General features: G+C 41.1%; 1 protein-coding gene across 1 annotated transcript in view; it reads left to right on the plus strand.

Moving 5' to 3' along the window:
- DENND1C (DENN domain containing 1C) overlaps positions 1-25468 on the plus strand; it is a 52264-nt gene that overhangs the window by 9152 nt on the left and 17644 nt on the right. Inside the window, exons 4-16 of the mRNA XM_067463985.1 lie at positions 256-305; positions 4874-4993; positions 6313-6382; positions 6501-6581; positions 7372-7455; positions 10392-10442; positions 12485-12595; positions 14784-14884; positions 15967-16012; positions 18501-18602; positions 20680-20805; positions 21487-21588; positions 25078-25165. Coding sequence (XP_067320086.1) covers positions 256-305; positions 4874-4993; positions 6313-6382; positions 6501-6581; positions 7372-7455; positions 10392-10442; positions 12485-12595; positions 14784-14884; positions 15967-16012; positions 18501-18602; positions 20680-20805; positions 21487-21588; positions 25078-25165 — 1132 coding nt within the window. The remainder of the gene's footprint in view (positions 1-255; positions 306-4873; positions 4994-6312; positions 6383-6500; positions 6582-7371; positions 7456-10391; positions 10443-12484; positions 12596-14783; positions 14885-15966; positions 16013-18500; positions 18603-20679; positions 20806-21486; positions 21589-25077; positions 25166-25468) is intronic.

Raw genomic sequence — 25468 nt, forward strand, 5'->3', positions numbered from 1 at the left:
ATGCTCTTTGATTGTAGGTGAACTATAAATTCCAGCAACTACAAATCCCAAATGACAAAATCATTTTTTTGAGTGAAGGACATACATTGGGTTGTTAGGTGTCTTGTGTCCAAATTTGGTGCCAATTTGTCCAGTGGTTTTTGAGTTCTGTTAATCCCACAAACGAACATTACATTTTTATTTATATATAGATGGAGGACTTTGTGTTCAGGCTAATGCCCAGTAATAATAAGGATCCCTTTGCTTTTCCTATAGGAATCGATCCAGATGCTGCCCAGGTTTTGCTTCCCTTTTGACACTGAAAGGTATACCAAACCTTGCAAGAATTATTTATGTGATATATTTTTCATTTCTCTTCTTCAGTTTACATTTGCCAGCTTTTCAAACACCTACTGCTTCTGTGCCTGAGCAAAGATTTGAAGAACATGTAAAACTTTACTTGCTTGCTAATATCTTCCAGTCAAATCTATATTCAAGGCAAAGTCATAACCAGCATGATTTCTTTTCTTTCTTTTTGGTTAGTTGGTCACTCTGGGTCCTTCCACATAGCCATAAATCCCAGAATATCAAGGCAGAAGAACCCACAATATCTGCTTTGAACTCCACACTGCCATATATCCCAGTTCAAAGCAGATAATGTGGTACCACTGTCACATCCATTTTGTAACTGCTAGGAAGAACATTGGAGAATGAGATTCTCCCCTGTGTAACAAGCTAATAATAATAATAATAATAATAATAATAATAATAATAATAATTTAGACAGACAGAGTTTTGGAGCATAATACTCCTGACCTCACAACAGTGTTTAAAAAAAACAAAGTATTTATTTATTTATTTATTTATTTATTTATTTCTGGTACTTTTACCCCGCCCTTCTCAACCCCGGAAGGGGGATTCAGGGCGGCTTACAGAAAAGGCAGAATTCGATGCCTATACAGATTACACATAATATACAAAAAACGTAATTAAAACAGTTACCACAATTAAAACAGTCAACAGCCAGTACATAACACATCATATAAAACATCATATAAAAGCCATTCTTATAATCAGCGTTTCGTTTTCCAGAGTTCCATAGATCCAATCCGTTAATAATTTCCTAGTCATCATCGAAGTTCTTTCGTTATCTGCCCGCGTGTCCAAATGCATGGTCCCAGATCCATGTTTTTAGTTTTTTCCTAAAAGAAAGGAGCGATGTTGCAGATCTAATTTCCCCGGGGAGTGAATTCCACAGGCGGGGGGCCACCACCGAGAAGGCCCTGCTGTTGGTGATAGAGGCGTATGGATTGTTGAGTATGGATTGTTGATGTCGCAATCCCAGGTGACAGCAAGATTGCAGAGAAACTGGAACAACAACAACAACAACAACAGGAAAAGCTTACACGATATGAGGATTTAAAGATCGAACTGCAAAGACTCTGGCACAAGCCAGTAAAGGTGGTCCCAGTGGTGATTGGCACACTGGGTGCAGTGCCTAAAGACTTTGGCCTGCACTTAAACACAATCGGCACTGACAAAGTTACCATCTGCCAGCTGCAAAAGGCCATCTTACTGGGATCTGCACGCATTATTCACCGATACATCACACAGTCCTAGACACTTGGGAAGTTTCCGACGTGTGATCCAATACAACAGCCAGCAGAGAGTGTGCTGTGGACTCATCTTGTGTTTCTAATTATTATTATTATTATTATTATTATTATTATTATTATTATTCATATATACAGATGCATTTTTAAAATCTCTTCTTCTCATTATGTGTCATTTAGTATTTCAAGGCTGGAATGCAAACTACCTTCAGTGCTATGTCTTGTGTTTGAGGTGATATGAAACCTCTGAGATGGGTCTTTCTGATTTAAAAAGCTTCACTTGTTATTATAATCATCAGACACAAACATTTTTGGATACTGGTAAGATTTTGCATTATGATGATGGTTCAAAAGTTCTCTGGCCTCTTAGGCCCCTTCCACACAACTGTATAAAAACCACATTGAATTGGAATATATGGCAGAGTGGACACATAATCCAGTTCAAAACATATATTGTGGATTATCTGCCTTGATATTCTGGGTTATATGGCTGTGGGGAAGGGCCCTTAGAGGTGAGATAATTTGTCTTAGATTTAAAGATGCAAAAAAGTAAACATTTGTGGATAAGAGGGAAGTTTATTTACAATTTTCAATTCAGAAACCAGTATTTCACCACCATCAACATGTGAGTCACACTGACGTAAAATAGAAACAGGCAAAAGCAGAAGGTTGCTGTCCATGTACAAGGTCTTCCCAAATATTTTGAAACCAATAGAAAATTGGGAAGAAAATACTCTACTTAGTGCACGTTGGGCTTGTACAAAAATCAAAATCTGTAAGGCTGGACCCTGTCTATCCTTTAAAGAACGCAAAATGCTTTCAAATTATGAATGTATTCATTTTTGTTTCAATATGTATGATATCAGGGGCGGCTCGTCCATTACGTGAAGTAAGCGGTCGCAGAACACTTTTTTTTGCCAGGGGCGCCTCTGTAAATGCCCCTCGACCGCCACTTGAGGAGCGCCCCCTCAGCTCACAACAGCCCTAGCAGTCCGGGGGGAGCCTTGGCTTTCTTGCCTTGCTGCCGGGCGATCTTCCCAAAGGGGCTGGGCCCTTGAGCCTCGCCTCGCCCCTCTCGTTCCTGCTCCACCTGGCCACCAGGTGCGTGAGCAGAGCCGGCGCTCAATCGTTCTTCGCGTTCGATCCCTTCCCCATGGCCGGCTCCCTTTCCCGATCCCCCGGCGCTCCATCCGCCTCCTCTCCTCTCCCCAATCCGCAGGTGGGCCAAGGGGCGGAGCCGCCGCATCTGGCTCGCTTCGAGTTTGGAAGCGTGTCTGAAGACCACAGCGTGCGCACCAAAAGTCGCCTCTTCTCCTGACTTTCTCTTCAGCCATTGGAACCAAGAGAGAGAGAGAGAGAGAGACCCTCCAGCTGGAGGTATCTCCCACCTCCGCTCCCTCCTTTGTTTTTGCGCCTACCTTCAGGAAAGGTGGGCATCTCTCTCTCTCTCTCTCTCTCTCTTGGTCCCAACGGCTGAGGAGAAAGTCAGGAGAAGAGGTGACTTTTTGTGCACACGCCGGGGTCTTCAGGCATGCCTCCGGACCCAAAGCGGGCCAGGCAAGGGAGCAAGTGCGGCAAGTGTAGTTACTGGAATGTATAGTTCACCTACAATCAAAGAGCATTCTGAACTCCACCAATGATGGAATTGAACCAAATATGGCACACAGAACTCCCACGACAAACAGAAAATATATATCAATGATTGGTGGGGGAGGGGGGGCAAAATACTGTTTGCTTACTGTTGAAAATTACCTAGGGCCGCCTCTGTATGATATGTATGATGGCCTTTTTATTGGAACCTATTTCAGTATAGAACAGCTGACCTAAATAATGTTGTACTCCCGTGACATGTGTGCCCCCTTCCTCATCTCATTTAATTGTTTATTCGATTTTTCTCCTATCGTTCTCTCAGGGTAAGATACAAAGCAGTGTGCAACATAATAAAAAAGGTTCCAATAAAAAGGCCATCATTCATATTGAAACAGAAATGAATACAATTATACTATTAAAGCAGTTTTAAAACACTAGACTAATATGTAATCTGTAAAATACGGAGCACATTTACTTTTCCCTTTCCTAAGCCCTCTGTGTGCTTTTGACTCACCTGTTGACTTATGGCAACCCCATGGATTTCATAAGATTTTCTCAGGCAAGGGATACTCAGAGGTGGTTTTGCCAGTTCCTTCCTCTGAAATGTAGCCCACAGCACCTGTTATTCATTGGCAGTCTTCCATCTAAGTACGAGGGTTGAATGCAAAATAATGCCTCCACCTTGGTAACTCCTCAACAGATGGCAGTACTGGTATGCAGCAGGTACTGGCTTGTTCAGTAGACTCTCCTCTACAGTTCCATTTTGGTGGGAAGCCTTAGCATTGAATGGTTGTGTTGTTAAAGTGCAAAGTATCGGACCCTATGTAAATGGTCAGGCAATGCGACTTAAGCAACGTGCAATCATTGAATTCTTGACAGCAGAAGGTGTCCCCAAAGAGATTCATCAGAGAATGCAAGTTGTTTGTGGTGATTGTGTTGATGTGAGTACTGTGCGTCATTGGGCAAGTAAGTTTAAAGATGTTGAGGTGGGAACATCTGACTTGCGTGACAAACAAAGAGTTGAACGTCCTCTGACAGCAACCACCGAGTTTCACAAGCAAAAGGTAGACATTTTGATTCAGGATGATCGTTGTATCACTCAGAGAGAAATTTCAAGCATAATCGGCATTTCACAAGAAAATGTGGGTCACATTATTGCTTTGCTTGGCTATCAGAAGATCTGTGCATGAGGGATTGGGGAAACAGAGTGTCGAGTTCTTCCGTGATGGCTTGAGAAAACTTGTTCATCGTTGGCAGACATGTATCCAATTGTCTGGTGATTATGTGGAAAAGCGAATAGAGGTAGTTAAAGAGCACATTCTAAGGATTATTTCTGTATTTGATTTATTAAAATATTCCCATTGAAACCCAAGTAACAAAGGTGGATGCAGTACTTTTCATTCAACCCTCATACTAACCAGAGCTGAGCCTACTTAGCTTCTAAGATCTGATGCTTAGCTTCTAAGGTGGAATCTGATGCCTTCAAGGTAGTTATGCTTCTATATATAGGCCCTTCCATATTCATTTACAGAAGTGCCAGCTTTGTACATCTCACAAAGAGTGAAGTTGCTCTGAAAAGCATATCCAGCAACCAATCACATAGAACATAATTAAAGAATGTCTCTTTATTTTAGATTGTTTATTATATTCTTTCTCCTGCCTTTCACTTCTTTTCCCCATTTCCTCTTAAGGGTTCAGGAGAGCCCCACTGTCCAGCACTTTACTTTTGCACTCACGGATATGGAAGGGAAGCAGCGTTTTGGTTTCTGCCGGTTGTCCATAGGATTCCATACCTGCCTGTGTATCCTCAGGTATGAGGATATTTTGCCTTCATTCTCAAGTGGGATTTAACATGTTGACAAACTGAAATGTGTCCAGAGGAGGGCGACTAAAAAGATCAAGGGTCTGAAGAACAAGCCCTATGAGGAGCGGCTTAAAGAGCTGGGCATGTTTAGTCTGCAGAAGAGAAGGCCGAGAGGAAACGTGATAAGATGTGAGGGGAAGTCATAGGGAGGAGGGAACAATCTTGCTTTCTGCTGCTCTGGAGACTAGGATGCAGAGCAATGGCTTCAAGCTACAGGAAAAGAGATTCCACCTGAACTTTAGAAGTGAAAGCTGTTCAGCAGTGGAACTCTCTGTCCCGGAGTGTGGTGGAGGCTCCTTCTTTGGAGGCTTTCAAGCAGAGACTGGATAGCTATCTGTTGGAGGTGCTTTGAACACAATTTTCCTGCTTTTTGGCAGGGAGTTGGATGACCCATGAGGTCTCTTCCAACTCTATGATTCTTTTACACATGTCACCCTACTTCCCCTGCTTTCATTTTGTAATTTAATCCCATTTTACCAAATGTATTATTTAATCAAGTTTATTTATTTATTTGTGTGTGTGTGTGTATAATCAAGTTTTATCAAGTTTTAATTTATTTTAGTTAACTATTACAGAAGTTTTAGCATAGTGATTAGTGTCCATTTGTCTGTGTATGTTTGTTTTTGCCTTTTAGTTTTGATATGGACTCATCAATAAACAGGTCTGTCTATCTATCTATCTATCTATCTATCTATCTATCTATCCATCCATCCATCCATCCATCCAACCAACCAACCAACCAGTGTTGTGTTCAGAAACAGTGTTGCTCCATCAGACCATCTATCTATCTATCTATCTATCTATCTATCTATCTATCTATCTATCTATCTATCCATCCATCCATCCATCCATCCATCCATCCATCCAGCCAGCCAGCCAGCCAGCCAGCCAGCCAGCCAGCCAGCCAGCCAGCCAGCCAGCCAGCCAGCCATCCAGCCATCCAGCCATCCAGCCATCCATCCATCCATCCATCTATCTATCTATCTATCTATCTATCTATCAATCATCTATCTATCAATCATCTATCTATCTATCTATCTATCTATCCATCCATCCATCCATCCATCCATCCATCCATCCAACCAACCAACCAACCAACCAACCAACCAGTGTTGTGTTCAGAAACAGTGTTGCTCCATCACACCACTAGTTCCCTTTGACAGACAGTTAAGGGTCCTTACTATCTGAAAATGGGAAGTTGGGTGCAAAATCTTCCTCATCCAAACATGTATTCTTGTTAAATGATTCCCTGTTGATTTTTTGTAGCTATTTACCCTGGTTTGAAGTTTTCTACAAAATCCTGAACTACATTGCAGATAATATTGTCAAGAAGCAGGTGAGGAAATGAATTCCGAGTCAACTCCAGAACTCAACTGAGTTTTCTTTTACTGTCTTGCATGATATCCTTCTTTTCCATTCAGATACTCATTTCCTCCTTTTATCTCCACCACCAGTTCGCAGAGCTGAATGAGTTCTTGTCAGCATTGCATGTCCAACCTATGCCTAACCTGAACAGATTTATCAGCCTTGAATTTGTAAGTATTGTATGTCTTTGAGCAACAATGTAGTAAGCTGCATTACCTTTAAAAGGTGTGTGTGTGTGCCTTCAAGTTGCCTGTGTTCTTATGTCATAAGGTTTGCTTTAACCAGGATTACACAGAGGTGGTTTTGCCAATGTAATCCAGCCTATGGCACCTGGTGTTCTTTGTTCATCTCCCATTCAATGTTGACAGTGCTTAGCTTCCAAGTTCATATGGGATCTGGTGCTTTAAGAAATCAGAGGTCATTGTATAAGCAAGGAAGAAACCAGATATGGAACTTGGGGCATGCAGAAAGCAGTTAGGTCTCATGAGTGATTTCTTAAAACATATCTTACACTATGCAATATTATAAGCAAAAGGTTTTAGTTTTAATTATAATACTTCATGGTCTGAAATATACATTAAGAAATACCCAGAATAAGAGTGTATGCTCCAACAACATTTGGCCATCTTTTACTTGTTTCCAATATGGCAAACAGTTTCACTATACCACACTGAAAACACAATATTGTAACTGAAAAACTAAAAGTAGAAATACTCCTTTTAATATTTTGTCTCTTTTGTCACCTGGGTATTTGGGTCCTTCCAGACAGCCATATAACCCAGAATATCAATGCAGATAATCCACAGTATCTGCTTTGAACTGGGCTATCTGAGTCCACACTGCCATATAATCAAGTTCAATGTGGATTTTATACAGCTGTGTAGAAGGGGCCTTAGGCTTGAAATGACTATCAGATCTTTCTGAGTTCCTTTCTAATCATGTATTTGATTGTAATCTAAGGACCCAAAGCTTACCAAATTGAAAATTTTCACGGAGAAGGATCGGAATAAAGAAGGCAGGAGCCAGGATCCTGGAACAGCACTGGTGAGTTCCACAGGTCCATCGTATTAGGTTAAAGCAAGTGATTCCCAGATAGCTAGCATTTTCTTCATTTTTCTATTTATTTATTTACTACATTTGTACCCTGCCCTTCTCAACCCCGAGGGGGACTCAGAGTGGTCTCCCACATCAGTAACAATTCATATGTATGTGACATGATCACTCCATCCCTGTAAAGAACAGTTGCTAGCATCTTGTGTACATATACAACAGAAACATTAGAAGGAATATGATGCATCACTGTGAGTGTGAGAAATCTTGGCATTTGTGTCAGAGGAGCACTGAACGTACACCCAGCCTGAGGCCCCTTCTACACTGTCATGTAATACAAATTATCAAAGCAGATAATGGACATTATCTGCTTTGAACTGGATTATATGAGTATGCCATATATAACAAGAACTGTTTGTTTATTTGTTTAATTAATTAGAGGCTGTAGAGACTCTGCCACCAATATACAATATTCTGAGGAGTTTTTCCTATGAAATCAGGTTACCACCCAAAGTCAAAAGGGGTTTTCAGTTATTGTTTGACCAGTGCATTGAAAGTAAGCTGGAATAGTGCTGAATTCGAACTCAGAGCACAGAACACTGATGTGGATATTATTGAGATTCTTCTAAGTAGTTGCTGCCACCAATCTGGAAACTCTGTTTCCCTAACTTGCTATGGAACTTCTTCACCCAAAGGCAGACTGAGACAGTTGTTTGTTAACAAAGAACAAAGATGTTTATTTGTGTGGTTTTCACAAACACAGGCACTTAAGAATAATAGTTGCAAGAATGAGATGAAGCTTATTTGGTTTCTTTAAATCAATTCAATACTTGGTTTCCAATAACAACTCTTAACTCCCGCAGGAAACTAGCAGACTTCTTCCTGACTAGAATCCTTTTACTTCAAACAGTCCTTTTCCTGGGATCTGTTTATAATCACTATACCAGCTATTCTTCCCTAATAGTTCTCTGAACTCTCTAACTAACTTCTTTGGCTTCACTAACCTCCACTCTCCTTCTCCTAACTCTCTCTTTCAAACACCAGAACCTGACTGTCTTCTTCAAAACCCAGAACTAACTGTCAGATCTCAAAAAGCACTCTTTAAGGTTAATTTTTTTTCTGCACTTCAATGAAGCCCTGCCCACTTTCTCCCAGCCAGTCACAAGGGTTCTCCACATTTCCCCCTAGGCTGCTCCTAAGCTCCGCCTCCATTAGGAAATGAGTAACCTAAGATGGCTGCTGCCTCCAGGCACCATTACACAAAATGGCTGCCAAAAAAACTGGGCCTAATTCCTGAGCTTTTTCCTGGTCTAAAGGTAGGCAATTCATCACACCATATAATCCAGTTTAAAGCAGATAATCTGGATTTTATATGGCAGTGTAGAAGAGCCTGAGAGTCAAAGGAGTTGTAAAATGCTGAATCCTGCTCCCTTTATAGGCTCCTTTAAAGTTAAACATCCCATCTCTGTCTTCCCATTGATGAGAGGCTATAGAGGGCTTCAGAGGTCATATACCCAAGGGTCACAAGTTTGATCTCTAAATCAGGGTGGGATATATCTTCTCTGAAATCCAAGGGCCTTTCCACACAGCCCTATATCAGAATATCAAGGCAGAAAATTCCACAATACTTGCTTTGAACTGGGTTATCTGAGTCCACACTGCCATATATTCCAGTTCGAAGCAGAAAATGTGGGATTTTGTTCAACTGTGTGGAAGGGGCCCCAGAGAACACCGTAGGGCACTTCCACACAGCCATGTAACCCAGAATATCAAGGCAGAAAATCCCACCATTTCTGTATTGAATTGGGTTATCTGAGTCCACACTGTCATATAATCCAGTTCAAAGCAAATAATGTGGGATTTTATTCAGCTGTGTGGAAGGGGGCTTAGAGTCAGTGTCAAAGATACTGGATTAGATGGATTGATTGTCTAACCTGGAATAAGGCAGTTTTCTATGTTTCCGATTATCACCACCATCCCCACCAGTCACTTATTTAAAAATATGTTGGTAATTTAGTAAGACATTGTCTGATATAATGTATGAGCTGTTCAGCAGTGGAATACTCAGCCTTGAAGTGTGGTAGAAGCTCCTTCTTTGGTGGTTTTTAAATAGAGGCTGGATGACAATCTTTAAAGCTGCAAAATTAGATGCTTCAAGAGAGGCCAGAGTCTAGGAAAGGAATGTCAAGAGACCTCTGGCAAATTTCAAGAGACTCTTTCCATTTTGGTAGCAGGCGAAGCTTATCATAAGATTAATGAGCTGGCCATCAAGAGGCTTCAGGAAGAACTTATCTCAAAATGGATGGAAACTCTTGTTATCAGTGGCCTAGTAGACACTCCGGTGCATGGTCCTCATTAATAACAGCTCCTTAGATAAAGATGCTTAAATGAAGATTGACAGGTGTTGAAGTTAAAATATGCCGTTGAAGTCAATGTAAAAGTAGAATTTTGTGATGCACACTGTGATGCCTGTATGATGCATGCATATTATTTTAAAGGGTATATAAACCAAGGCTTTTCTTTGTTTGTTACCCTGTCTCTGGACTACCAGCAGGGTTGGCACCAACCGAGAATAAACCGTGCTTTTTCAGACTTCAGGAACTCTCTTTGTCTCTTTTCCTCAAACCTTCTCCCTGCCATTTCAATTATACGTTTTTAATGGTTTTTGTATTGTATTGATTTTATATTTATGTTATAATGCTGTTTTAAATGTTTTAATTGTATATTGTGGATTGTTATGGCATCAAATTGCTGCTAATTTGTAAGCCGCTTTGAGTTGCCTTTGGGCTTGCGAAAAGCGAGATAGAAATATCGTACATAAATAAATAAATAAATAATACGACTGGTTCCAACATTCCAACAGCCAACAGTTTCACTCTTACACAAACCCTTCCAAAAAGGACTGATTTCACCTTTCTTCCCTGTTGCAGGCTTATTTCCTTGCTCCAGGCCATGGCAAACTACCCACCATTCCTGAAAATGTAAGACATACAGTTTTGATTTTATTGTAAGGTGTTGGAGTAGAAGGTTGAGATCAGTATGAATGGTATTTCACCTCTCAAGATAGAAGCGTCAAAATTATAATTTTGCTGTGAAAATTATAATTTTAAAGTCACAAACATGTAGATAAATGTGATTATTTTGTTGTGGAAACCATTATCTGTATGCTCAGAGGCCTGACTGGAAATGGATTTTGAAATTTAGGCCTGGTTCAAATCAAATCCCAAATTTGGGCACATCGTGTTGTTAAGAAGGGATGCGTTGTAGAATGAGTGCAGTTTGACACCACTTCAATTGCTATGGTGTGGCAACAAGAATGCACTTATTGAAGAGTATGGGCACCACAGCTGAAGAGAGATATTGACAAGCTGGAATGTGTCCAGAGGGGGACAACTAAAATGATCAAGGGTCTGGAGAACAAGCCCTATGAGGAGCGGCTTAAAGAGCTGGGCATGTTTAGCCTGAAGAAGAGAAGGCTGAGAGGGGATATGATAGCCATGTATAAATATGTGAGAGGAAGTCACAGGGAGGAGGGAGCAAGCTTGTTTTCCGCTGCCCTGGAGACTAGGATGCGGAACAATGGCTTCAGACTACAAGAAAGGAGATTCCATCTGAACATGAGGAAGAACTTCCTGACTGTGAGATCCATTCAGCAGTGGAACTCTCTGCCCCAGAGTGTGGTGGAGGCTCCTTCTTTGGAAGCTTTTAAACAGAGGCTGGATGGCCATCTGTCAGGGGTGCTTTGAATGCAATATTCCTGCTTCTTGGCAGGGGTTTGGACTGGATGGCCCACGTGGTCTCTTCCAACTCTGTGATTCTATGATTCTAATCTTCAAAGAGAAGATTGATACTTTAAGGTGGTTTGATCCCTATAGTCAGTACTATAAGACAGTAGGAAAATATTTTCTGGTCATTTCTTGCTATTATGTTGTACTTTAGAACATATTTTCCCAGTTAAACCATGATAGAAATACAGGAGATAGCAAGTAACTGGTGGTGACTGAAAATGCATTGTTTGATTATTGGTGAAACAGAACATGGAAAACATACCTAGGTGTGCTTTTGATTTAGATTTCTATAATAATATAGTAAAACTTTATTCATATACCGGTCTATTTCCCCGAGGGGACTCTGAGCGGTTCCCAGGTAACGTCACAAAACATACAAAGTAAAATAACATAACCATAAGATTAACAAAACAATATAAGCATAAAAATTGTCGCCATAACACACATATATTAAAAGTAATCCTGCCTGTTCAAGGAAATTGAAAACATTTCAAAGGCCAGGCCAAGATCTGTGCAAGCCCAAAAATTCTAGTAGGCTCGGAAATTAAGTGCAATGCTATGGCAGGCAACAATAATATTAGGTACGGGTCTGTGGCTGTTCATTCCAGGGCCGATTAGAGGAAGTGATCTGGGTAATTGATAGGAAGAATAAGGCTGTATTCGACAATGTGTAAGACTTAGTTAGAACTGGTCATTTTCAAAGGCTTGTTGAAACCACCAGGTCTTCAAGCTCTTACGAAAGGAGGGGAGGAATGGGACCTGTCTTATTTCCCTTGGAAGGGCGTTCCAGAGGCGGGGGGCCACCACTGAGAAGGCCCTCTCTCTCGTCCCCACCAACCGTGCTTGTGACGGAGGTGGGACCTAGAGGAGGGCCTCCCCAGAAGATCTTAGAGTTCATGCTGGTTCATAGAAGGAGATGCGATCGCGGAGATAGACAGGGCCCAAACCGTTTGGTTTAATACACTCTTAGGCCCCTTCCACACAGCTATATAAAATCCACATTGAACTGGATTATATAGAAGTGTGGACTTAGATAATCCAGTTCAAAGCAGATATTGTGGCTTATCTGCCTTGACATTCTGGGTTACACGGCTGTGTGGAAGGGCTCTTAGAGTGCTGAAAATTGCCCCTTGAATTGATTTGTTGGTAAATCATTCAGAAATCTTGTGATATGAGGGTGGTATATGTGTGTTTCTATAAATAAATATGTGAATGATTTGCTATAACCACACCAGAGGAACCTGACAGAGTTTGTTGTGGCTGTGGATGTGAACAACATGCTACGTTTATATGCGAGCCTGCTCCATGAGAGACGGATCCTGCTGACCACCAACAAGCTGAGCACGGTGAGACCAAGGGAGCAGACAAAAGACATGGGAAATTATTGTTTCCATTCAGTGTTTAATGTTATGTCTTATGTCTGTTATAACAGGCTGTGTTTTTTAATTTAATTTCAGTTTGTTAAGTTATAATTTGTGTTTATATGTTGGGTTAGTTTGTTAGTATGGATGTATTGTTGTTGTATTCAGGCATTGAATGTTTTCGTTTATGTTTGGAATCCGCCCTGAGTCCCTTCATGGAGATAGAGCAGAATATAAATAAAGTTTTTTTAACAGGCCGGAGGCCAACAGAGCCGCTCTTGAAGCTCAAGTTCAGAAGGCAAAGGGGCAGAGACTAGGAGTTTGGTTGGACAGCTGTCTAGTAGGACAGGAAGGGATCTAATGCTACTTAACTAAATGAAGAGCATGACTGTGCTTGGTGACTCATGGCTGGTGCCAAATGCAGCAGAAGACATAGAAGGGCAAAGATTATTTCTGAGCTGAGTTTCCCATCCACATCATTTATACATTAAGAGTTTTGGAGACTGCAGAATTGCTCTGGAGGACCCAGCCTTTCCTAGAGAGGTGTTCTCTCCAGGGTTCCAGTGCAACTCTGTAGTCATCTTCTGCTGGAAGTTCTGTTGGGAATTGGCCATAGAATCGTGAAAGATTTTCTAGGTCATACAGAGCGATTCTGTAGTATGCTTCATCTTGAAGATCAAGACATTGTTAGTTTCAGTTAGGAAAAAAACGGTTCATTTCAGTTAAGAAAAACTAATTATGCAAAAATCATAAATTTGCAAAGTGTCCTGGAACAGATCTTTTATGTAACACACATGTCTCCTGAGTGCATTGTATATATTATTCTAATATGCATACTCCATGCAACAGCGGTAGTATCATTCTTGTAACATCACTGAGCCCCACCTCCTAGGATACCACAAAGTCCTTAGGTTTCAGGACTTGGATTGTCCTGACTTGACAATTCTAGATGCAGCTAAGCAAAAGTTAATACCCGGACAAGTGAAATCAGCCTGTACACACACAGAAACACTGCTCCACTCCATTTGGAATATGGTTTCTTAACTTGAGGTTATATTTCTCCTCCTGAGAAGATGCCTGAGCCCTGGGAACAGGGCATAGGGTTATGGCCTGTGTTGGATGGGGTTACACTCCCCCTGAAGACGCAGGTTTGCAGCTTGGGTGTGATCCTGGATTCATTGCTGAGCCTGGAGCCCCAGGTTTTGGCGGTGACCAGGGGAACATTTGCATAGTTAAAACTTGTGTGCCAGCTGCACCTGTACCTTGGGAAGTCTGAGTTAGCCATGGTAGTCTACACTCTGGTTACATCCTGTATAGACTACTGCAACACACTTTACATGGGGTTGCCTTGAAGACTGTCCAGAAGCTTCAACTGGTCCAATGGATGGCAGCCAGATTGCTAACAGGAGCGGCTCTTAGGGAGCATACAATTCCCCTGTTGTGCCAGCTCCACTGGCTACCAGTTTGCTACTGGGCACAATTCAAAGTGCTGGCTTTAGTCTATAAAACCCTAAATGGTTCTATCCCAACTTACCTGTCCGAATGCATCTCCCCTTATGAACCATCGAGGACTTTAACATCGTCTGGGGAGGCCCTGCTCTCAGTCCCACCTTCGTCACAAGTATGTCTGGCGGGGACGAGAGACAGGGCCTTCTCAGTGGTGGCCCCTCGATTGTGGAACACCCTCCCTAGGTAAGATTCCTCCTTTTGAACTTTTCAGAAAAAACTCAAGACATAGCTTTTCAAGTAAGCGTTCGCAAGTGCAGAGTTGCGAACAGAGAACAATGGAACATATGATGGGACTGGGCAATGTTTTTAATTAGGATTTACTAATGACTTATATTTTATTGCTGTTGTTATGATTTTATGTACGTTAAGGTTTTTAAATTGTATTTATGCTTTGCAGCATTGAATTTTGCCATGTAAACCGCCTCGAGTCGCCTGAGGGATGAGAGGGGTGGTATACAAATACAGTAAATAAATAATAAATAAATAGGACAAGGGTGACAGCAAAGATGGCTCAAGATATTGTAACAGAGTTATCTTGAATGATGCTTATATAAGTCAAGGCTGTAGTGCACAAAACTAATAGGCACCCGAAACACTCCAATTTGATCCTTACTCCATCTTTGAAGAGTCATCTAACCAAAGGCCTCTTTCTGTCTCACTGCAGCTCACCGCCTGTGTACAGGCCTCTTCCTTAATGTTGTACCCCATGCACTGGCAGCACATCTACATCCCTGCATTGCCCTCCCATCTCCTGGACTATTGCTGGTGAGTGCTGGTGATGCAATATGCAGTATTTCATTGCATAGTAGTAGTTATCATGTAATAATCAGACCCCCATTTTTGGGTGGCAAAATTTGTATTTTTGAGTTCCTCGCATAATAGTACCAGAGCCATTTGGAGCTAATTCTTTCCCTCCTTCCTTCCTTCCTTCCTTCCTTCCTTCCTTCTCCGAAGCCAAGGCAGCTTAAAAATGGAGTCTCTGGAGCTCCGTTCTTCCCACCTTCATCCGACACCTCAAGGCACTTTTTGAAAACTTGAAATTGATCTCTCTGAAACTCGTATCTTCCCTCTTTTCTCCATTTCAGATTTTGTAAACTGCCTTGCCTTCAGAGAAAGAAGGAAAGGAAGTGGAAACCCTTCACTCCTCCCACCTCTCCCTTCTTTCTCGAAGGCAAAAATAAACAAACAAGTTTGAGTCTGGTTCATCCCTCCTCTTCCTCCTGTCTCAGAAAAAAGGCAGTTAAATTTTTTAAAAATAAAAACAAATCAGAAAACAGAGAATCAAAGGCAGATTTTTTTCATCGTGTAATAGTCGCATCTCCTTTTTTGATTAAGAAAATGGGGTAAAATGTTACTATCATGTGATGAAATATAATATATAAAATAAATAACTGGCCAATCTTGCCATGCCCAGCTGAGTCTATACAGGACTGTACTGAACCCAAATGCTTCTCAGCACAAGGATATCTGGACATCTGACGTGTGTGTGTGAGTATACACGCATCCAGTAAACCCTCCACTATTGTGGCAGTTGGAGGTACAAGACTCCTGCAATAATAGGGAAAAAAAACATGATTTTTCTTTTTTTTAAACCAATTTTTCCCTCAGAGAACTCCTTTCTAGAAAGCACCTCCAGCACACAAGATGTTGACTATGGAATTGGACTGGAGGAATACTCTAGGAATCTTTAAGTCCCCCACCACTCCTTCCACCTATAGTCACACAGGAAGACCCAGAGTTTCCTAGATAATATATAAATCAGATCTGCAAAAGTTAAACCCACAAATGTGGAGAGATGATGGAGAAGTGGTTTTGCTAGCACTGACCTACCTTTCCTTCCTCAACAGTGCCCCCATGCCCTACCTCATAGGAGTCCACACCAGTCTCATGGAGGTGAGTTTGCAAGCCAATCCTCCTCCTAGATCTTTTGAAGTTATAACTAAACCCTGTTTCTAATTCTTAAGAGCCCGAAACAGTGAAGAGCAGTGTTTTTCAACCTCGGGGTTGTGAGACAGTGTCAGAGGGGTCGCCAAAGACCATCAGAAAATATGGTATTTTCTGTTGGTCATGGCGGTTCTGTGTGGGAAGTTTGGCCAAATTCTATCGTTGGTGGGGTTCAGAATGCTCTTTGATTGTATGTGAACTATAAGTCCCACTAACTACAATTCCCAAATGTCAAGATCTATTTTCCCCAAACTCCAGCAGTGTTCATATTGGAGCATATTGAGTATTTGTGCCAAGTTTGGTCCAGAGCCATCATTGTTTGAGTCAACAGTGCTCTCTGGATGTAGTTGAACTACAACTCCAAAACCAAAGGACACTGCCCACCAAACCAAACCCTTCCAGTATTTTCTGTTGGTCATGGGAGTCCTGTGTGCCAAGTTTGGTTCAATTCCATTGTTGGTGGGATTCAGAATGCTCTTTGATTGTAGGGGAACTATAAATCCCAGCAAACTCCCAAATGACAAAATCAATCCCCCCTCCCAACCCCACGTATAGGGTATTTGTGCCAAATTTGGTCCAGTGAATGAAAATACTTCCTGCATATCAGATATCTACATTATGATTCATAACAGTAGCAAAATTACAGTTATGAAGTAGCAACGAAAATAATTTTCTGGTTGGGGGTCACCACAACATGAGGAACTTTATTAAGAGGTCGCAGCATTAGGAAGGCTGAGAACCACTGCAATAGTGCAACAACGCACAAAATTCAGCAAGCTAAACATATAAATAAATAATAAGGTAAATTTACATGACAATATTTACATAAAACAACATATAAAATCCCTACTAATTTAAAATTCAATAAAACGCAGCATTAGGAAGGTTGAGAAATACTGGTGTAGAGGTTACTTTTTGCCTTTATGTCCACCCAAGCTGCACTCATTTGATGACAGTCAAGTTTCACCAGCAGATGACAGTCAGCTGATGAGAATGAAATTGGATATTACTTCATCTTGGAAGCATTGGTATGTGTGTGTCTCAACACCTACCAGTCCTTGAGGCCACTAGGGCAGTCTGTCATTTGCCAGTGCTCACTGGGTATCAATGATGAGGTTTATTAAAGAAACACAAGGTGAGCCAAGACCAGATTTACTTTTCAGGAAAACTAAATTTGTGAGTCCTTCAAAGGTCTATCCAACCAACAGAATTGCACCACACAGCTGGAGTAGCGGTAAATACAAGAGTCTAGTTAATACAGACAAGCTGAGTACTACGAGGGTTGAATGAAAAGTAATGCCTCCACCTTCATTACTTGGGTTTGGATGGGAATAATTTAATAAAGCAAACACAGAAATAATCCTTAGAATGTGCTCTTTAACTGCCACTATTCACTTTTCAACATAATCACCAGACAATTAGATACATTTCTGCCAATGATGAACAAGTTTTCTAAAGCTGTCACGGAAGAAGTCGACACTCTGTTTCTGCAACCCATTTTGCACAGATCTTTCAATACCCAAGCAAAGCAATAATGTGACCCACACGTCCTTGTGAAATGCCGATAATGCTTGAAATTTCTCTCTGAGTGATACGATGATCATCCTGAACCAATCTGTCAAACTTTTGCTTGTGAAACGTGTGGTTGCTGTCACAGGACATCCATCTCCTTGTTTGTCACGCAAGTCAGATGTTCCCACCTCAACATCTTTAAACTTACTCACCCAACGACACTCAGTATTCACATCAACACAATCCCCATAAACAGCTTGCATTCTCTGATGAATCTCCTTTGGATGACACCTTCTGCTGTCAAGAATTCAATGACTGCACATTGTTTAAGTCGCTTTGACCAGCTGTCTGCGCAGGGTTTCATACTTCGCACTTTAACAACACAACCGTTCAATGCTAAGGCTTCCCATCAACATGGAACTGTAGAGGAGAGTCTATTGAATAAGCCAGTACCTGCCGCATGCCAGTACTGCCATCTGTTGAGGAGTTACCAAGGTGGAGGCATTACTTTTCATTCAACTCTCGTACTTAGCCAACAATTGGCAGAGGCAAGGCAGGGGAAAATACCTTTCACATTGCAAGCTGCTTCTTTGATATCTCTAGAACATTTCTATTGTCCCAAAGCAGCTACTTGTGTTATGTTTCACATTTAAAGCTGGTCCTACTTGAGCGAGACTTTCAACATGTGGGTGACCTTGACTTCATGTCTTCACAGCAGACAGGTTTGGGAACATGGCCCTGTTTGGGACCTTTCCCCCCTTTGGTTTTTTTCATGTGAGTGGAGTTGCTCAAACTGGGAAAGCACAAGGGTGGTTGAAGAATCCTATGTACTATGAGCTCATCTTTGTGAGTAGCAGAGGCTTTCCACAACTGGAGAAACAAGCAAGCACTTTCCCTTCTTTATTTCTCTCTTTCATATCTGTAGAGAGTGAGGAGCAAGGCCCTGGAAGATGTCGTCATTCTCAACATTGATAGCAACACCATGGAGTCGCCCTTCCAAGACCTGGAAAGCCTCCCAAGTGATATAGTGAGTATTGTTTTCATAACCTGTTTTTTAAAAAACATTTACAAATCTACTGATGTCCTTCTGACAAAAAAAAAGCAGCAAAATTAGATGATGAATTGTCCTACTTAAATTCGTGACATATTCTGCCAGTCTGTGAAAATTGTGACCAGTTTGCAGGTATGAGTTGATTCCAGGAGTTTATTTTTGTATAAATATAGTTCAGTTTTGCCTCATAATAATCTTTTGGACAATGTTTAGTCATTTCTAAACATAGTCCGGTATCCAGTTCAGTCACTTAAAACGGGTTTAAAGCTGGTCTAGATACATTTCTCAAGATTAATGTCATTTTGATTGCAGTGCAACTCCCATACAATGAACACAATAATAAATTGAGAGAACATAATATCTTAAACACACTGTTTGCATACACTAAAACGAAATACTTCAGTCCCATTTGAATTCTGAGAATATGAAATAAGTCCTGAAGTGTTCTTTCTTTAATGCACAGCAAGCAGATAGTGGAACTCAAGTTGATATTAAGTGATTTATAATTGAGTGTTGTCTTACCTGGCAGCAAAATAAAGAAAGTACATTGCCCTTATAGCAACCTTTCTCAAACCGGTGCCCTCCAAACACGCTGGAATACATCTCTTTTCATTTCCAACCACTGTGGCCATTGCTCAAGTCTGGGAAAGCTCTCTTGAATTTCTCTGAATTTTTTAAACGTATGAAAAGGATTTTGCTGTTGTTCTGCCTGGCTTTTATAGAAGTTTCTTTATAGGCATGGGCAATCCATGGTTCTAAATGGTTCTAAAGTACTTACAAAGTAGAGGGTACTGGTGCTTTGCTTCTACTGTGTTGCTAAAGTTCTAGTGGTGAAAATTTCAGAGCTCTAAGAAAACTTTCAAAATGTCATTATAAATGGCAGTTCCTAATTGGTTCTGTCATAAAAATCGCCAATAACAAAATAATAATGAAATTTTGAAAGTTTTGTTAGAGTTCTGAAATTTTCACCACCAGAACTTTAGCAACACTGTAGAAGCAAAGCACTAGCGCCCCCTAGTTTTGTAAGTACTTTAGAACCATTAAGAACCATGGATTGGCCATGCCTAGTTCTTAATAGCCTGGTAGCTCAGTTCTGAAGGGAGTACTTTCAGAAGCCATCCAAGGTCAGCTTCGATTACCTGTAGATACTAGGGGTTTAATCTGAGATCGCAGAATCATAGAATAGTTGGAAGAAAGCCAAAATTATAGGATATATGGGGGATGGGATCTCTTGCTCATGCTGCTTACTTGGGTTTCTTTGGGGAAATACCTACTTGAAGCAATATTTTTTATGAAATGGCATATGGATCGGGGATGAGTTTGTATTCTAACTGGAACTAACTATAGGGAGCGCACAACACCCCTACTAAAGCAGCTTCACTGGCTGCCAGTAGTTGCCAGTCTCAATTCAAGGTGCAGGTTATGACCTATAAAGCCCTAAATGGTTCGGGTCCTGCCTATCTTTGTGATCGCATCTTCCCCTATGAACTGGCATGGGCTCTAAGATCTGCTTAGGATGCCCTCCTCTCGCTTCCACGGTTGATGGGGACGAGGAAGAGAGTGTTCTTGGTGGTGGCCCCCCAGCTCTGGAACTCTCTCCCTAGGAAGATTAGGCAAGCCCCCACACTGTCCTCCTTCCATAAAGACCTGAAAACCTGGATGTTCCAGCAAGTTTTCGACAATGATTAGTCCCGAGGCCCTTCCCTAGGCCATCCAATAGTACTCTGTTCTGCACTTTATCCACTTCCCAACCCTATGATACACTATTGCACTATCCTTGCCCAGTCCTTTTATAGTCACATGCCTATTTTGTAATTCTGGCCATTGGTATTTTGTACCTGACTGTAATTGATTTTTAAAGAAATGTTATGTACTTTGTAGTAGGATTTTATGTTTTATGATGTTTATTTTAATTTGTGTGTATGGTTTTCCTTTCTGGCAATTGAACGTTTTGCCTTATATGTTGGAAACTGCCCCGAGTCTCCTTGGGAAGATAGGGCAGTATACAAGTTTAATTATGTAGTATTATTATTCTACTCTTCTCCCTACTCAGGTCTCCCTTCTGAAGTTCCAGTTGAAGAAACAGTCAGCAACCACTGGGGATGGTGTTGCCCGAGCCTTCCTCAGGGCACAGGCACTCTTGTTTGGTGGCTACCGTGAGGCACTTGTTTGTAACCCAGTAAGTGGCTTGGCTGTAGAGCCTAAATATCCTAAAGTTACACGGTCCAGTCTGATCCTGGAAAGTAATGAGATCAGCTCTGAAGACCACTTGGATGGAAGCCTATCAAGAAATACCAGTTGCTATAGGCTGTATTTCAAAAGAACTGGGAAAACCACCTCTGAGTATTCCTTCCCTAAGAAAACCCTATGAAATTCATGATAGATGGATCCATAGCATTAACATGGAGTCAAACTGCATTATTTCTACAGTATCTGAATTCTATGAAAGTGTATGCCAGTGTTTCTCAAACTGTGCTCCTCCAAGTGTTTTGGACTTCAGCTCCCATAAATCCCAGCCTATTTACCAGATGTTATGAATTGTGGGAACTGAGGTCCAAAATATCAGGAGGAGCACAATTTGGGAAATTCTTGTGCATGCCACACTTAGTGTGCAAAAGTTAATGCTACCAGTTGCTCTGTCTCTCAGCCCTCTTCTATACTGCCTCATAAAATCTAGATTATCAGCTTTGAACTGGATTATATGGCAGTGTAGACTCAAATAATCCAGTTCAAAGCAGATAATCTGGATTATCTGGTTTGAGAAAATTGATTATATGGTAGTGTAGAATGGACTTGAGAACCTATGACTTTCCATCGTGGTCATACATCTTAGTCAATCTCATTTTCTCTTTCACTGCAGGGAGAGCCCATCTCCTTTTGTAAGGAGAGCTTCTTGCAACAAGGATCCAGTGCCATGCAGGCCTTCCTCCAGAGAGCCATTCACCTGCAGCTATTCAAAGAGGTAAGAGCTATGGCATTCACACAGACCTTTAAGCACACAGCTTTGGGTAATAGTATGATAGGTGGGTCCAGAAGCTCCAAGCATTACGGAGATGCCGCATCACTCCTTCAGAAGTGCTGTTTGCGCAAGAGATGTAAGCCAGGCCAGAGACAGATAATATAGAAGGAATGTAAGAGTTCTTCAATGGTGAAACTCTAACCCTTATCCTAATCCTTATGCTAACCCAAACCCTAAATCTTACCCTAACCCTAAACCATACCTTTACTGTAACCCCTAACCCTTACCCTAACCCAAACCCTAAAACTTGCCCTAACCTTTATCCTAAGCATCCCCTCCTTTCTATCCTTCCTTCGCTCTCCCCGCTCTCACTCCACCCTCTCTCTTCCCTTATTCACAGCCGCCTTTTCAGCATCTCCGTAATACTCAGAGCTTCTGGACCCAGCTATCATACTATCACCCAGCTTTGTTTTTATTTTGGTTGTTGTTGTTTTGGCAAAAGGAAAGAGGTGGAGAGATATAGATATGAAGGAAAAAGGAAAAATGGTGGACAGATATAAAAATGAAGAGGAAAGGAAAGGGGATGGAGAGATACAGACATGTTTTGGCTCACTACTATGGTTTCATGGCAGGCAGGTCCATTCGTAACTAAGAGTCATATGTAAGTCAGATGTTCATAACTCAGGGACTGCCTTTACAGTTAGGAAGGTTTTCAGAATAACTTACATATATTTATTTAATGTATTGTCGAAGGCTTTCATGGCCGGAATCACTGGGTACAATCAGGCACATCTAATCACCTCTCAACAAAAGATTCCCCTGGCACTGCCAAGCCATCAAATGCTAATTAAGGTGACAGTTGAAACATTCACACCTAGCTCCAGCAGACAAGAATCCTTTGTCTCACCCTGGTCATTCCACAGATATATAAACCCATTTTTTCCTAGTTCCAACAGACCTCACTACCTCTGAGGATGCTTGCCATAGATGCAGGCGAAACGTCAGGAGAAAATGCCTCTAGAACATGGCCATATAGCCCGGAAAAACCTACAACAACCCCTTATTTATTTATTTATTTGGAAAAACCAAGACAGTCTTGCCTTCATGCTTGCAGTCCAGAGACATATGAAAGAAAAGAGGGAGGGAAAAGGAAAACGACATTCAAATCCAAGTTCTTAAAGGTGTCAGAAAGAAGGAAGGAGCACAATACTATGTTCTGTTCCTTGCTCCTTGAAGTAAAAACCCTTTATATGCCAACTTACACAAATACACACTGTGAGTGGGTGAGCAGGTAGATTTTGATTGTAGATTCCCACATAACAATTCCTCTGGGGAGAATCTGAAGATGTAGGGCGCTTGTCAAACCCAATCCATCTGTTACTATTTCTACCATTAGGTTTCTTTAAAATGTAAATTGGATTGCAATCATGCATCTGAAGCTCTCTTACTCCCACAAATGCTGTATTACCAAAAAAAAAAAAGCAGGAGCATATTGCTTTTGCATGCACACAGTAGTATAGTCATGCTGGGAAAATGTATTTTTACACACCCCCATCTGCTGTGATAAGGGAACAGGAATCTTGAGGGGGAGGCAGATAGTGCTGCTGCCTTAATTCTCCACCGTTGCACACACTCATAAGCACACATATGAAGTGGATTCAGTCGCACTCTCTAAATGTAAAATGCAAAGGTCACATATCTGCTCATCTGATTTATTTTGACATCTTTTTACAGCGGAGTCCCATATATCTTGTTCGCTCACTGCCTTCTCTGCACCGTAATTCACCCTTTTTACACACATTTCTCTTTGAAACCTTCATCCACCGGGTTCTGTGGTGTAGCTCTAATTATTTCATTTTCTGTTCTTCTGTATATGTGTGTGTATATATATCTATATAAATAAAAATGTAATGTTTGTGTGTGGGATTAACATAACGCAAAAACCACTGGACAAACTGACACCAAATTTGAACAAAATACACATATCAGGCCAACACTGAAAAACACAACAGAAGAGACTTAAAAATTACAACACATGCACAAAACCACATATATATGCAAACACATATCTACACATATACACACACATATACACACACAAAACACATATACACAGACTGGGCCACAGAAACACGTGGCAGGGGATGGCTAGTAAATATATAAAAATCTAATGTATTGTCGAAGGCTTTCATGGCTGGAATCACTAGGTTCTTGTGGGTTTTTTCAGGCTATAGGGCCATGTTCTAGAGGCATTTCTCCTGACGTTTCGCCTGCATCTATGGCAAGCATCCTCAGAGGTAGTGAGGTCCTCACTACCTCTGAGGATGCTTGCCATAGATGCAGGCGAAACGTCAGGAGAAATGCCTCTAGAACAGTGGTTCTCAACCTGGGGTCCCCAGGTGTTTTTGGCCTTCAACTTCCAGAAATCCTAACAGCTGGTAAACTGGCTGGGATTTCTGGGAGATGTAGGCTAAAACATCTGGGGACCCCAGGTTGAGAACCACTGCTCTAGAACATGGCCCTATAGCCCAAAAAAACCCACAAGAACCTAAAAATGTAATATTTGTTTGTGGGATTAACATAACTCAAAAATCACTGGATGAATGGACACCAAATTTGGACACAATACACCTATCAAGCCAACAATGGACCATCACTCATAAAAACACTGGAAAACTCAGCAGAAGAGGCTTAAAAAGCCAAAAAAAACAACAACATTACAACGCATGTGCAAAACCATATACCCACACACACACGCAAACACACTCGTCAGCCTGATAGGTGTATTGTGTCCAAATTTGGTGTCAATTTGTCCAATGGTTTTTGAGTTATGTTAATCCCACAAACTAACATTACATCTTTATTTATATAGACTAGCCGTCACCTGCCATGCATTGCTGTGGCCAAGTCTTTGTATGTGTGTTCTGTGTGTGTATATATATGTGTGTATATATTTGTGTATATGTGTATACATATAGTTTTGCACATGCATTCTAATGTTTGTTTGTTTTTGCTTTTTAAGTCTCTTCCATGTGTTTTTCAGTGTTTTTATGAGTGATGGTCACTCCTTGACCTTATAGGTATATTGTGTCCAAATTTGGTGTCAATTCACCCAGTGGTTTTTGAGTTATGTTAATCCCACAAACTAACATCACATTTTTATTTATATGGATTATATACACACACACAGCAAGGGTTTTTTTGTTAAGATTTTGAGGATGGGCAAATTTGTCCTACTCTACGAAATGTTAAAGCTTGCTTAAGATGTCCTCTAATGCTTGCCTGCACAGTTTGAAAACTCACTATCAAACCTCTACTACTTTCCCCAAGGAATGGAAAATTGTCCCTTTCCTGTCTATTCACGCATGGCTTCTTCACCTTACGTATGCACATTTCTTCCATGGATGATGATGATTCTCCACACTTTCTAATTGGTCCCCTTCTTTGTGATCTCTTCCCCACAACCCTCCATATGTTCTCAACATCTGTCAGTTTATTGAAGACCGCCTGCAGAAGCTAAATGCTGGGGAAGACTTCTCTGACCACTTTGAGCAGGAGATCAATCAAAGCCTGTCCCCAGGTAAGGCAGATGTCAACTTGTTTTCATTTCTCTGTTCAGCAAGAGAGCGAACACCAAACCACGGAATTCAGTCCCATGGCCGACGTGATACTCACCCCTTGGTTGTTATTTATTGACTCCATAAAAAGTTATGTTTAAATAGTAAACAAATCAATAAATTTTGAAACTCTTAAAAGAGGATTCCAAATGTAAGCAGTTTTTTTTTAAAAAAAATCTCAATGTAGTCATGTCAGTTTTTGCTCCAACTTACTGTGTTCTTTATTATTCCCAATCTGCTGCATTTCTTTCAAATGTCTCACTGTT

This window comes from Anolis sagrei, chromosome 2, assembly GCF_037176765.1.
Source record: "Anolis sagrei isolate rAnoSag1 chromosome 2, rAnoSag1.mat, whole genome shotgun sequence".
NCBI lineage: Eukaryota > Metazoa > Chordata > Lepidosauria > Squamata > Dactyloidae > Anolis > Anolis sagrei.